The sequence below is a fragment of the Phymastichus coffea genome, unplaced genomic scaffold (assembly GCF_024137745.1).
Source record: "Phymastichus coffea isolate CEN01 unplaced genomic scaffold, Cenicafe_Pcof_1.1 PCOF00099, whole genome shotgun sequence".
NCBI classification, from domain to species: Eukaryota; Metazoa; Arthropoda; class Insecta; order Hymenoptera; family Eulophidae; genus Phymastichus; species Phymastichus coffea.
In genome coordinates, this window is record NW_026706910.1 from 239185 (window position 1) to 254434 (window position 15250).

The window sequence follows — 15250 nt, forward strand, 5'->3', positions numbered from 1 at the left end:
AATCTTTTAATAATTAATATTAAATTGAGTTTTTTTTCGACATTTAGTCTTTAGTTCTTGTATGAAGCTTGAACGAATAAGATTACTCTCACAAGGAAACTACCCCAGGTGTAAGTCACCGATTTTCTTCATTTTTTGATATGTACATCGAAAAATATTTGACCCGTGTCTTTTCATTCGTGATAATTCGACAATTTAAGGGGTAAAAACCACCTCTAAAGTACACCCTTAAAAATGATTTTTACACATTTCTTGGACACTATTTCAAGTTTCTAGGTGAAACAAAGTAAACATTATTTGTTATTCAGAAACAAGTATTTGTGTATTATTTTCAACAATAAGGGTTGCATTCCCTTATTTTGATAAGTTTTAGGGATGAACTTTAGAGGCGATTTTCACCCCTTAAATCACCGAATTAGCTCGAATGAAAAGACACCGGTCAAATATTTTTTGATGTACTATACCATATCAAAATATGAAGAAAATCGGTGAGGTATACCTGGGGTCATTTCGTTGTTATCTAGTTTTCTCTTCGACCTATAGGTAGCTGTTAAGAAATATATTGTCCAATATGGGATTTATGTGATTTTTTTTATTGTTAATACCAGAAATGTATTTTGAATATTTTGTAACAACTAAAGTGATTCCAGCATATTGTTTTAATGTATATTATTTATAATAAAAATATTTCCATCTTATATAGAGATATTTGAATAACATGGCGCTGGGGAACCTCGAAAACAATACACCTGGAATGCGTTTTTAAGTGTTTCTTAATTTGTGGGCTCGTTAAAATTCTAGATGATCATCCCCCCCCCCCCCCCCCCCATGCAAATAGCGAAAATAGTACTAACACAGTAAAAGTAGATATAGCAAAAGCCACGTACAAACACTTACATTTCCTATGAAAAATTTGTTCGATTAAATTACGTTTAGCCCAATCCAACCCACCATTTTGTCACAATTTAGTCAAACTTAATGAAAACATCAAGATTGAAAGTTATATTTCAAATAGGTTTTTAATGAATATTCTCAAATATTAGACAAAGAAATCAATCAACTAATAAAGTTTAGCGTGGTCTCGTGGAAAAAGAAGAAAAAAAGGAAAAAACCTAGTTTTTCATTTACCACATCCGCGGACTATGCAACTGAAGTAACCGAATACGTAAAAATAGAACACGAGTAAAATCTTCAATCGCACTGGTCTTCTAACTAAATTTGTGTTAACTAGACTACACTTGGAAAACATAAAGAGTACTTGAAACAGAAAGTATCTTGTTGAGATTGGTCTGCTATATCTAAGAGTAAGAAGGCCTGCTGCACTACTTATTCCATCAACCAATACCACGATGCACAGGAAAATCTTAAGGGTGGACAAAAATAATGGCTTCAGATTCTAGGGCTCGTGATCATTTTGGAATTACTGTAAATGGCTTGCCAGGTAAATGGCTCATTATTCGCGGGCGCCGATAAAAAAATGATTGCTTTTTCCTATAATATATTTTTATTTTATCTATTATTATTACTATTAATCACTGTTTTTTAAAATAATTAGTTAGGTAAAATTATTTGATACAAGAAGATATCTCAATCTCGTTAGCTATGTAATACTATTTGATCATTATCTAGATCGATAGAAGCGATATATTCTCTTAGAGTTAATTTTAATTTAGCTTAAACCACTACTGAATTCCAACTTCTTTAAACGTCAGAATAACTATCATAGTCACAACGTCCATTTTGATCTATACTGCCTGCAAGTATGGCTGGTCTGATTATATTTTGATTAATTTTAATGTCCCCAAATACATGCGAATTGTACAAAATAGAATGTACCGCTTTTGATCAGATCGTAACAAGTTTGTTATTTTGTCATTGTCAAATGTATCATATGATTGATGAAAGATCCATTACTCGGATTCGACGGTTCTATCGAGCGAGCTATATACATATGAAGAATGCGTCTGTTGAGCGAAGCAATTTAGAGACCGGTGGTCCGGCTTATATTCATTAAGTATTCGATTGCGCTATTTTATATTATTGAATTGTGTGAGGGGAATTCTTCTTTTACTTTTTTCACATTTGTTACAATAGCTTTCACATATTTATTAGTACCCTCTTTTGCTTTTGGTTCCTTGGCAATGTATGGGTGCCAGCAAATTCCAAGTTCTACCTTCAGGAACTTTCAAATAATCCTTGGGTAATTTTGTCTCATTTAAAGTTTTCTTTGGAACTCAACAGGTCATAATGCTATGAGTGAATTTAACTTGATTAAAAGTAGTATATTCACTCTTATTTATGTAATTAACAAATTGCTTATCAAAATTTAGAACAAATACAACGTGGAAATGCAGTAGAAGTTGAAGACCTCAAAATGATTGAGAATTGTCTTCTTAACCTTGTTGCCTTTTATGACTCATTAATTTTTTTTGCTGAATGGCTTGATTTATTGCAGATTCGGCAAATAACCGCTATAGCGTAGTTATTGGAGGCAATATTCATATTTCTATGACACTTTTTTGCTGAGTGACTTAATTTGCTGTAAATTTGACAAATTATTTCGTTTATTGCATTTAGTTGAATCCAGTTACTACAATCTTTGGCTGCATGACCGTTTATATTACAAATTTAACATTTAATATGGATACGGCAATCAGAAGTAACATGAACCTTTTTGTTGTAAATTTGACATACTATAATATTATTTGCCATTGTAGTAAACCATGTATTCTCTTCGTGATCGGTTTTCTGAAAATAATTACATTGTTTGTTATTGTTTTCTTTAATTATGGCATTACAACTTAGAGCATCATGGCCATCTTCGTTGCATATTTGGCAGCGTGTTATTGACTTTAGTGAACGAGGATTGTTATTACCGACCCAAGCTTGTAACATAAATTGTGACTCTAGATCTTTTTCGACCTTTATCGTATTCTTTAGTACGTTTAAAACGGTGGTATCGATAGATAAGTTTAGTCGTATATCAGGGTTTCAACCTCTTTTAAAATATTCGAATATATTCTGTTCGATAATCTGTTTTTGTGTAGGCGTTACGGATTCTAATTTTTCTTCCCTCTTTTTAGTTTGATTAATTTTACTGCTTAATAATCGTAGCCTATTTCCAAATGTTAATACATTTTCCTCATACCTTTGAAATTCATTACTTAATTATTCTAGCAATTGATTAAAGATTTGAGTGGGACCAAATATATCAGCTAAATGATTTAGCAATTCATCCAAGGTGGCAAAAGTCAGTCCTACCACCGTAGCACGTGCTTCTCCTTCTAATTTTGATCGCAATAGTTTGGCCAAGTTTTCTTCAATGCCAGGGGGGATTATGCCTAGACATCGCAATAATACTTTCAATTAGGTCAATAGATTTATAAGAGCACCATAATTTATAAAACAACTCATTTTTACATTTATTCAGCACTCGAACGAAAATTTTTACCAAAATCACGCATTGTCCAAATGTAACAAAACGCGTATAGATATCGGGGATTAGCCCAATTCATTTCCAGTGACTATCGTATTTCAAATCATGATCAACTTTTTGACAAGGTTATTTATTGCTAATGAGCGATAAGGTTAAATTAAGGGGCTATTAAAAGATTCGAGTTCGAGTTATATATAAAAACAGTAAATAAATCAATGTACAGAGTGTATGTGAAACTGACAAAAATGGGTTACTGCCAAAATCGCAAATTCATTGGTCGTGATGTCAGCGTGCGTACCTTTCAATGCATCACTCATCAACCTTACAGAGAACACGCTTAAACTGTCATATCTAAATGTCGTCTTTGGCAAATGTCGATCCTCTGAAAAGCTGACAATGACCATATAATCAAATTTTAGAGCAACGGTGGCAGAGCAGAGCCAGTATCGTAAAGTGGCTTTGGAATCCGGTATCGAAATTAGGTAACCATGATTCGGGATGCTCTTTCAAAAAGAAATGCGTACGGCATTGATAGATTCGTAAAAACGAAAGGGTATTGATATATTCGTGGGGGAGTATATCGTGGATGGGGAGTCCACAACGCTCTGAAGTCTGAAACTCTTTAATCGAACGTGTCTACTTTAAAAATATATTTCGCTGATGAAAATTATCACTTTTACTGCACTGACTTTATATAAATTTTAAAATTTATAACACGTAAAAACATAACGTTGAAAATAAATTGACTTTTTCTTTGCAAAGCTAACACGCAGTGTATTTATTAATTAGATGTGTAAATCCTTTAAGTAATCCAACTCAAATATTAATAAAAGCAATTCTTGAAAAATGGTTAAACGTTTCGTATGCATAAATATTAAGTAACTATTGCAGTTATGAAGAATATTTTGATTATAAATATAAAATAAATATAATTATAAATATAAATTATTATTATAAAATATAAGATATTTTGGTGATAATTAATATTTTGTTGCTTACGTCGATAAATTTCTAGTTTCTTAATTTTTCAAATCAAAAAGGTTTGTATTATTGATTTTTCATATGTACTTTATTTACTAGATTAGAAGATTTAATATGTTTGTGCGTAGGCATCGAGGGACAGAATTCTTTAAATCATTAAAACCAATTAATTTTTTTTATATAGAATTATTCTTCACACATTATCATTCCAATTCGCAGACGGTACATTTGGCTGAGTATTTTTTATAAAAGTATAAAGAATGATGAAGGTACAAGCAAAAAATTGCTCAAATCACCATTTGTTTCATTTCGATAAAAGACTTGCTCGGTCATAGATTATTGCGATAATGATCTTCTTTTCGTTGATGAATTTTTTTTATCGAGTTTTCCAAATCAAGTGACAAACTACTTTATAACTTATTTGCTTGGATTGAACTTTTATTTGGAAAAGACTGTGAAAGAATTGAACAATTTTCTAACTGATTGTTTAGAAAAGTTTTGTTATCACTAATGTGAAATTATCCCTTTTTTCATGAAATTCCCACGATTGCTAATCAATTTAAGAAAAAACAATTTTTTTTGCAAAATCCACTTTTAAATTAATTAGAAACTGTATATTCTCGAGGGCCTTATCAAATACATACAAAATTACTGATAATTTTACACTTTTAAGTTATTGGAATTCATCTTTTTCCTTAATATTTTTTTCTGATTGTCCCTCATAATTATTATACGACAAAATAGTATTAATGTACTCGCTCGAATCTAAAAGATGTCATCATTACAACTCTGATATATTTAGGTTCGTGGGCATATTTGTGATACAGGGCGCAGAATACATTGATCGAAACTACTTTTGCCCGTCGTTATATTACGTTGTATCTGTAACAATGATGAGATCACTGCCTCGATCTCATCTAAATTTATGACTTTAATTACATACTATATTTTATTATATATATCTTAAAGCCACTGTACATTATTTTATTTATTTGCATATTAATGTTAAATATACGCATTAATTTCTATCAAGACGGTATATTGAACCATCATAGTATCCTCTACAAGTTGTTAGTATGTATATAATGATTATTTTACTTTTAATGCTTTTTTGGTAATATAAAAATAAAATTCTTATTTTTCATCATTTGCATTGTCCTTACTCTATGTTTTGAGAAACCACTTTAGAAATATTATAATATTCCTTCATCATTCTACCAGAAAATGTAATGTAATATTATAATTCAATTTCAATTCCAAGTAGCACTTCAGCTACGTCCAGTTTCTGTAAAAGATTATTCGTCGAAGAAGTTTATAAATGTATGATACTATTTAAACTATTAAATGGAACGTTTGAAAAATTGATGCAGGCGATTAAGAATTGTTCAAATCGATTGAGCACATCAATACTTATTTAAAGTGAAAATATTTTTATGGTTTATTACAGATATAAATGAAGTCGATTCGTATGAGTAGAACAACAGCTGATGTACTTTTCACATTCACGTACTTGAATTGTGATAGGTCCCTAAACATTGCTGATACTACTCTTAATTCATTAGTAGTCGAAAATATACTTACCCTGTTTAGCTTGCTTTCCATATATTGTACTATTTGATGTTATAGGATTTCTTTCTGAAGTTATTCATGTGTAAATTTATGCAAACATAATCAATGAAATGACCTTTCAGGTAAAATTCTGACCTTCGACGACTTCTTAAAATATGTATTCCTATAGAAATATTTGACTGTACGGATATTTGTTCTCTCATTTGATAATTCATGGGAGAGAAATAATAAACGACATGCGTGATATTTTAACCATTCTTTATTGTATTCAATGAAATTTGTCTAACTAGGGCAGTCATTTTACACGTACGCTCCCATTTTTTCATTTATAATTTGAGTTGCTTATCAGTCTCGACAGGTTGACAAGTCAAGTATTTTACGACATTATTGACGTATCTATACTATAGTATTAGGGCATTACGCAGAGATTGTACACTTAGTTTTTATTCGAATTTACTTTGCGCCATTATGCGACGCCAAAGTCGTGGCAATTTCACTCGAAAAAACCTTTTGTGTCCAAGAAAAAAAGATAGATCGAGTATTAGTAAGCATAATAGAGGAGGAGGCAGGAGACGGACTTTCGGAAGGAGGGAAATCTCTCTTTCGTTTTATTTCCATTCTATGTACTTGTCTAATTTATAGATCACTTTACACTCGAGCCCAATTCGGTGTTTATTAGTATAAGCGACATATGTGCTGCTATAGCATTCGACAAATCGAGAAGAGAAGGGGAAAAAATAAATGAAAAAAAAGAGTGAAATAGACGAAATAGGTCAGAGTTAGAGAGATACTTAAGCCATATCGTATAAGAATCGCAGTTGATACAATACACATAATAATCAAAGTTGGCTAAAGTGTCTACTCTTATACGTCAGGTGAATAAAAAGACTATAGAGTGATCCATGTAGATTAAATGGAACTTTATTGCTATTGTGCCCTTGATAATGACAAAAAAATTTTGCCAAATCTTCGGCTAAACCAATAAAGTTACATCTAGTCAGCGCAGATTACGGTAGCCTTTTTTATATATCTACTATACACATGTTCATCACACGTCGCATTTCACATAGGAATAATCGTTCGAATTCTCACTTCACCAATGTTCACTGAAAAATAATCAGCAGTTAACAATCTTGTCATCCCCGAATGGATTACAATGTTTAACGAGATACAAGATCCAAAAGATCATCGCAATCAATTCAACAATTTTATAAATAAAAGACGACTTGTTTTTTCAGAGGAACGACACTCTTTTACTCATTTCTACATTTTTGGCAAGCTTTGAAAACAAATTCCGCAACGCGTCAACAATTGTCCTTCTCACATTCGAAGAGTTCTCAGATAAAATATGTGCGTGCTCAACTAGTTGTGAACATGTCGGTTTTGCTTTTTTTTAATTAATCCGTCCTAAATCTATAGATCAATCCATCGGTTTTTTGTTTGTTTGCTTTATTTATATACAGAGAATACACATTATAACGACTCGAACGTTAAGAGAGTTTGTAATTTATTTTGGTTCTCGTTATACTTTCCGGAGATGACATCATTTAAGCTGCCCTCCTACCACATACAAATATACAAATACGTGTTGAAAACAGGCGAGACTCGCCGCTCCATAGTCATATTTTGATAATATTGTGATTCGACAGATTTATAACAAATAGCGTTTGATTTACAGTTTATGCTAAAGCAGTTCTGGGTAATTTTGTTCAGCTAATTTATCAAAAACAATTAGATCTTATTTTTGTCTATTTTTCTTTCATAAAATGGCTATGCAAAAATATCAAAAATTGCTTTAGCGCAAACAGCATGTCAAAAAGCATTTGTCATAAACCTGCAATCTCTAATTTCGCTTTATCAAAGAATAATCGTACAGCCAAATTGTCTGTTTTCAACGCGTATCTATATATATCTATGCACATGATGGAGAGGGGCTTAAGTAAAAGACGAATGAGTATACGTCAAAAGACTGAGATGAGCATTTTTGAGAGTGCGAAAAGTTGAGGGATATTTCGGAAGTAGCTTGAAACTTGATTAACGTTTTTTGATTTTTTTTCTCGCGCATTATCGGCGTGATACACGCAATGATTATTTATTTATTTATACTTTCTCGGGTACAACGGTGTGTATTTGTTTTTAAAAAAATCACGACGATTACGTTCATTTTTATTCTCATTTCTCACTCTTACGCTGTTTATTCGCAGTATTTTTACTACTAACTAATCAAAAAAACACCTTTTTTTTCGTTTTACGACACTTTGTTTCTTTTTTCTATTGTCTAATTCACTAAGACTATCTATATAAACACTTCTTGTTTTTTTTCTTCGAGGTATTATTTTATTTAAATACAACAACAATGACGATATGAATGTGACGATGAAATGTATGAAAGATTAACTACGACTTAGGAAGGTAAACTCGTGTGACAATGGTTTCATTATTACAATTACAATTTAGCCGCTCTATGGAATAACCAGCTATATACAGTTCTAAGTTTTCGTATGTCATATGAATTTTCATTATCGTACAATGCTTAGTAATTAGCGATCTAATATGCACATTTTCATATTATACTAAAATGAAAGTAAAAAAAATTTTTCGAAAAATGTTTCTCGACGAATTACCTAACGTATATAAATTTTTTTTTTATTTTATAAAAAACCATCGACGAGTCTTTCGAGAAAACTTACATAGCTGGTTTTTGCATACGGCAGTTTCATTAATTATGTTAGACCTTCTCAATCTTCATACACGCCTCTAGCGAAATTGCAATGACACTAGTTACGGCCAGTCTGATGAAACGACAAAACGCAAGACATTGATGTTACTAAACTAGTGCTACTGTTGCGCTTATTATTTTTAAATATTACAAAAAAAATTTGAACGAGCATAGCTCATCGTGAAAGAGAAGCAAAATGTGTGGGTGACTTTGAAACTTTGTACAGTTATAAATATTATGTTGTTTTACTTTGCAAAAGTTTGAATTTTGATTCTGGTTTGTACAATGTCTCCTCATATACATATATATGTGTATACGCGCGCGCGCGTGTGTGTGTATTCAAGTCTTAATATGTGTACTTATATTTTGACGTTAGTGAACAGACATAAAGGTAGTAAAAAATGTAAATTGAAATAAAGAAGACGAACAAAAAGAAAAAGTGATCAATATTTCATCATATTATTAAAATCGAAATTAATTTTTCAAAAACTAGATTGTGTGCTGATTTTTTCTTAAATTCATGCTTTTTCAGCGCAGTATTTCTCTACCAGTCTTGTTCATTCTTGGTACTTATAGATTTATTTTTGTTTTATCTGTTGTTTGTTTGATAATTGCGTAAATTATCATTATGCAACCCTGTTGTATATTTTTATTTCTTTTATTAATTTTTTCGAAATTATAAGAAAAGACAATTATATTTATGCTCGAAAAATAAAAATAGCGAAGAATAGCCCGAATCAACAAATATGGCACGCTAGAACTTGGCGTGCACAACTTGCACATATATATTTTTTCAACGACTAGACTTTTAGAAATTTATCACGGGAAGACTCGTGTAATAATATAATAATGACACTAATAGAGGGGGGGGGGGTAGGAGAGACATCGAGAGATTTCATAAGATTATTTTTTTGTTCATTTGATTTAACGATCAACATATATTTATAAGACGTGTAGCGAGCACATTAAAAGCAATGCAATTGATTCCGGTATCAAACGTCGACGATTTTGTGCAAGGAAGTTGATCATATGTTTGTACAAAAATCCGTCGTTTTTTTATCTACAATTGATATCGTATGGCAGAGAAATGATATTTATATATACCCTTTGATGGGCTGATGAATGTACAACTTTCAATGCCTACATCTCGAATAAGAAATACTTAGTAAAAACATCGGCCAACTATAACAGATCTTTTTCTCTCTCTTTTTCTATCTCTTTCTCATTCGCATACGTGCATTGCCGGACGACCCCCTTTTGAACAAAACTGATACATAGGCGTGAACAATTATTAACGGCGAGGGTAACCGCATACTCAAACACATACATTCACACTCGTACACCCACTGACTTGCACGTTCACACGTGTCGTTGCTGTCGATTGTATTTCATTTTGAATGAGACAAATATCTTGTAATAGGGCCTTGAACACGAGAGAAACGATTCTCTATACACGCACTAACGACTAATCCGAAATAAATAAAAACCGTTCGAGATAATATTAAATTAAAACCATATTCGTTATTATTGTACAATATATACATAACTGACCGTCGCGAAAAATCACGAAAGAACAATAAGTTATACGAACGCAATAATACAAATAATAATGGTGATGGCGATGATGATGACGATGATGATAATAATGATAAAGTAATAATTATTATAATAGCAATGAGCCAACAAACGAAATGAGAATTCAGCTCTCGTGTATGTACAGAATAGGGCGCCGATTCTATCTGTGAACGTAACGCACTGCGCCGAGCATGTCGATGGGTAATGATCCACGCCTTTTAGAGTGGATCGACGTTGGCGGTGGTACTGATTGTCTGTTATTGGACGCGGTAGATCGTGGATGATTTTCATCGTTACCACCATCCGTAACGAACATCTCTGGGCCACCACTACTTCGACGACGAAGCAATTTCTTGCTACTGCTTCGATTGATGCGTGACTTGCCACCATTATTGCGTCCAAAGTCCGGTCGGAATTCGGATATGTCCGCTGGTAGGGAACCACGATGGGAACTAAGAATTGTGCCCACTTGCGTTGCTAGGCTTCCCTCGACCATTGCTGAACGAGTGAAACCGTTGTTATTGCTGCCTGTATTGTTATTGTTGTTGTTGTTGTTGTTGTTCAACGGATAGTTCTCGCGATCAGCTGTAACGACGTAGATCGATTAGTTTTACAGCTATATTTCAGCGATTGATCTGTTAGTTTTTTTGCTTGTACATAAATGCTTCAGGGAAAAATATTTGCAACACAAGAGAATTATAATAGTATAATCGAAAACACTATCTATGACATGCAAATTTTCAATTATTTTTAAAAGTTTTGATTTACATAATTATAGTGTTCTTGAAATTTGCATGTTTAGGATCTACATTTTTCCAGTTTTAATAGCAATCAAACTTAATTCGAAAATTATCTTCTTTTAATTAGCGCAATAATATTAAGGGTTGCTATATATTTGGTGAAAAAATAATCCACAGTATGAATTACGTATACATACAAAAACCGACAGTTAGAATTTGCACTGAAATTTATCTTTCGAAAATCTCAAATATTGGTTGTTCAACATTCTTGATCAGTTTTTCAAGCAAACTCTACACGTCGTGTTCTCAACCGAAAAAGAAAGAAGTTGGTTGAATCGATATAATTCTCGTCAAGTCTCATCGAATCCATTGGAAAATCTAAAAATTAGAGCTCCCATTAAGATAGCTTTAACGATGAAAAGTCGCGCGCGCGAGCGAGCTTGTAGCTTGACAAAGATTGCGCGTTGAAAGGATGTCGAGGTCTTTTTGTCTCGCTACGCGCGTGAGACAATTCAGCTGTGCGCCGTAGATCTGGTTTACCTGCAAGTTGAGTGAAATTGCTGAGTAAATTGCCGATGGCTGTTTCATGGGGTAAACTGGATCGACGTTTACTACTTGGTCCCAACTGTTTGTCAGCAGATCGCATGCTCAGTCCGATTCGATTAGGTCCTCCGTCTACGAGAAGTACAATCGTTAGCTAACGCCTTTCCTGTATGTAAAAGAGGAATCACGTGGAAGAAAAACTGACTCGGTTGTGCAGTGATGTCAGATGGTACAGAGCCGCGTCGGGAGTTTGGCTCGACTGGTCGATTTGGTACGCAAGTGTCTTCCAGATGGACTTGCAAACCAACTGGTTCCGAACCTCGTCTTCTTGCCCAGCCCTGTGGAAGGTTGCTATATCAGTTTTATCCGGACTGGAGCTGAATTCCAATAAAATGCACGAGAAAAGCATGCCTGATTATTCGAGCGCCTGTTGGTAATCGCGATCGAAGTCTTAATATCCTCGGCAGCCCGAGGGTCGACGTTCTCCTTCATCAGCTTGAGCATCTTGGAGCTCTTCTCGCCTCTCGTCTCGCTGTAATCCCTCTTATTCCCCGGCAAACTGACGTTGTCCGCGCTCTTCCGCGGCTCGCCGTGAACGCTGCCACTGCCACTGTCGCTCGACGGCGTGGCGCTGGTCAATCTGGGCGGCGAGTCGGGTGGACTGCCGATGAAGAAAACTTTGTGCTGCCTTTCCTGGCCGGGCTCCTGAGTCAGTGGTATCGTGGTGAATCTCCTGCCCGTGCCGGTGGCGCTCGCGGTGCACCTCGACTTCGACTGCGCGGGGGTCGAGTGTCTCCTCAACTCGCCCGTGGACGCCGACGTCGTGACGCTCGGCGGCAGGGGCAAGCTGTCGACGATCGGGCTGTCTGTGGCCGGCGGCACTGGCGAGCACGAGCGCGACGACGAGCTGTCCGCCTCGAGGAGCACCTCCGTGCAGCATTGCGACATCTCGGCCGTCGTCGACATGTAGCGCATTCGCACGAACGGCTGAAGAGGCGGGAAGGTCTGCTGGCGGGTGAGCGTGCCTTGGCGCTGTGCCGGCGGCTGATCGAACAGCGTGCTCTCCCTGAAAATTCGGGTTTCTCTTGTTTCACACGAGCCTGTGCGACAAGATCGTCTGAAAGGACAGCCGCGCGATAACCGATAACGCCGCGGCCGATCGAGCGGAGATGGAAGCCTCGAGATCAAACAATGTCGAATTTGCATTTCGCATTTACGTAAGCTTGGTTGAAATGCCGTTATTGTTTCGCAGAAATAGAAAACGAGCCGGAGAAGAAGTCGACGACCTTGCAATAAGCAAATGACGTTTAAATCGCTACACTTGCTCGCCTGCCGCGAAGGCAAATAAAAAGGCGCGCGGAGCCTCTTTCTGGCGTTGAAATATTCAAATCGTCCGCAGAGATATCAGAAGAATCGCTCGCAAACGGAACGACTGCGCGAGGCGACTATATTTTCATTCGAGCTGCCGAAATGCGCGCTCTCGACTTTTAATTTAATTGAAAGCGATAGTTCGCCAAGGCCGCTGCAAAAAGCAGAGTGCGAGAACAAGAGGAAAGATTACGTTTCATTTGAATACGCATACGCGCACGCGAGAACCAGTTATAAAGCATTCTCTGTTTTCGACGGCGCGGAACGTTTAATCAATAATAACAAGCCCCGAGAGAGAGAGAGAGAGAGAGAGAGAGAAAAAGAGAGAGGATTTGAATATTGCTCGAGCGCCGAGGATTTCGGCTACCGGAGAGCGAGAGAAGTGTTTCGCGATGCTTCCCGCGCGCGCGCGAAAATAGAAAATTTTCAATCTCGAGATAATAAAAGAGCTCTCGCGCGAGAGAAGACTTTTACCGACAAGCAATAAACTAGTTTCCCCTGGCTCGGCAAAGAATGTGTATACGGTGCTTCGATATTGTTTTGGTATATACGCTTTTGCTATGAAGCTCAATATCAATTTTTCGCCCGGCTTTTATAACGCGACTTTCCTCGAGATCTGTGCAACTTTACTCTCGTCGTCTTATCCTACGCGAAACTCAGCGTAGCGAGCATTTCCTCGCGGCTCGCGAGCTCCCTTGAGCCCGTCACTTTGAACAATTTTGAGTTCCAAACTCATAAGCTCAATTGAACGCAACAGCCGTTATCAAGTACCTTTGAAAATTTCAGATCCCAATAAAAAGAGAAGAAGAAAGAAAAAACCGAGAAAACAACGCCCGCGGCGCGTAATCAATTAATTGCGTATCCGTAATGAACTTCCGGTCTGCGGCGTAACGGAATTATTTACTCGCGGATGGTGGGATGAAAAAATAAATGCAACATTTTATGTTATTCTTTTTTTCGTCCGCGAAGGAAAATTGCGTTAGCGTAACGGAATTAACGCGTTGAGCCCGAGGTGAAATAAAAACAAAAGGAAGGCGCCTATTCACCTCGTCGGCAGAGGCAGGACTTGATTAGTAAGCCGAAAGGGGGGAAAATCTGTCAAAAGGCTGGCCTTTTCGATGTAGATGGCCCATTGAACGAGGAAGCCCATTGGCTTTCGAAATCCTCTTACGCGTTAGAGAGGCACAGACAAAGGAACGCACCAAGGTTGTTGCTGAACAAGACTGCAGAGCTGGGATGCTTCCCGACTGTTGGCAATGCTGGCGATGGTTGGCTCGGGAAGTAAGTTCTCCGCGCTGACCGGTCGCTCGGGTGAATTCAAGCCGGTGATGTTCGCTGGCGAGGATTGATAATGACTGGGACGCGGGTAGAAGATGCGCGGCGGCAGCAGTGTTGCGCCGGAGCGCGGCGCGCTGTCACGGCGACCTGTGGTCGGCTTCGGCGCCAGCGACAGGCTACGGCTCACGCCCAGCGGCACTGAGTGACGTCTGTCGCGGGTCTGTCGCTGCGCTGGCACCAACAAACTCGCCGACGTCACTTCCAATTCCAAACTGCCCGAATCCTCCGTCAGCTGCAACAACAAACAAGCAAACGTTTTTTTCTCCTTTTTATGGCTATAGTAGTGATTTTTGTTTATTTTTCTTTTTTTTATCGGGGCTCTCGTTTGAGGAGGCTCGTTTTCGAACACGTGCCGAGCGATGCCTTTTCGATATGTTCCCGTGAGCGATCGCATACGCCGCTGACAGTTATTTCCACGATAGAATCATGTGCGAATTGATTAATCAATTGAGAGGATGCGACGTTCGGGCGAAAGAAGCGAAATATATAATTCAATGGCCACTTGCTTTTCTCCGACGTGCGCATACTTGTCTCGAGTTTCCTTTTTATTAAATATTTCTGTCAATAGCAATATATTTTTGTGCATTTCAGCAGGAAAAACTGCGGAAGAATATCGAATCTGAACGGTAAACATTGGCGCATAAGAAGAAAATATTCGTTTCCTTATTAGATGATCGTTCAAGACGCGGAGTACACAGAAAAATATATAAGTATCTCTTATATATCTTTTTCGTCGCTTACAAGTCGAAAGAAGATCGCGAAGCGAAACTAAGTTTGCAACATTAAACTTCGTCGGGAAAAAAACTTTGGGGGGTCGGGAAATAGCGATTTTAAAAAAGTTATAACTCTCGCGCAGTCACTACGAAGGATTAAATAAAAGTACCTAATTTGACGCACGGCGTGAGTTTCGCATCATCAAGCGCATATATGTGTATATTTTTTTGACCTCGTTTTTTTTTTCTTTCTCCGAACGTCGAAATT

The 15250-nt window shown here is 36.6% G+C and overlaps 1 protein-coding gene across 3 annotated transcripts in view; it reads right to left on the bottom strand.

The window, feature by feature from the left end:
- Nucleotides 1-10206: 10206 nt before the first annotated feature.
- LOC131670027 (uncharacterized) overlaps nt 10207-15250 on the bottom strand; it is a 30877-nt gene continuing 25833 nt past the window's right edge. For 2 of the 3 annotated variants that reach the window (XM_058945321.1, XM_058945323.1), the window contains 5 exons: nt 14134-14501; nt 11975-12629; nt 11769-11901; nt 11561-11695; nt 10207-10865 (listed from right to left, as the gene is read on the bottom strand). In XM_058945321.1, the coding sequence (XP_058801304.1) occupies nt 10441-10865; nt 11561-11695; nt 11769-11901; nt 11975-12629; nt 14134-14501 (1716 nt within the window). In that variant the 3' untranslated portion in view covers nt 10207-10440. Of the gene's footprint in view, nt 10866-11560; nt 11696-11768; nt 11904-11974; nt 12630-14133; nt 14502-15250 lie in introns of all 3 variants that reach the window. The other variant, XM_058945322.1, reaches the window with a different exon arrangement.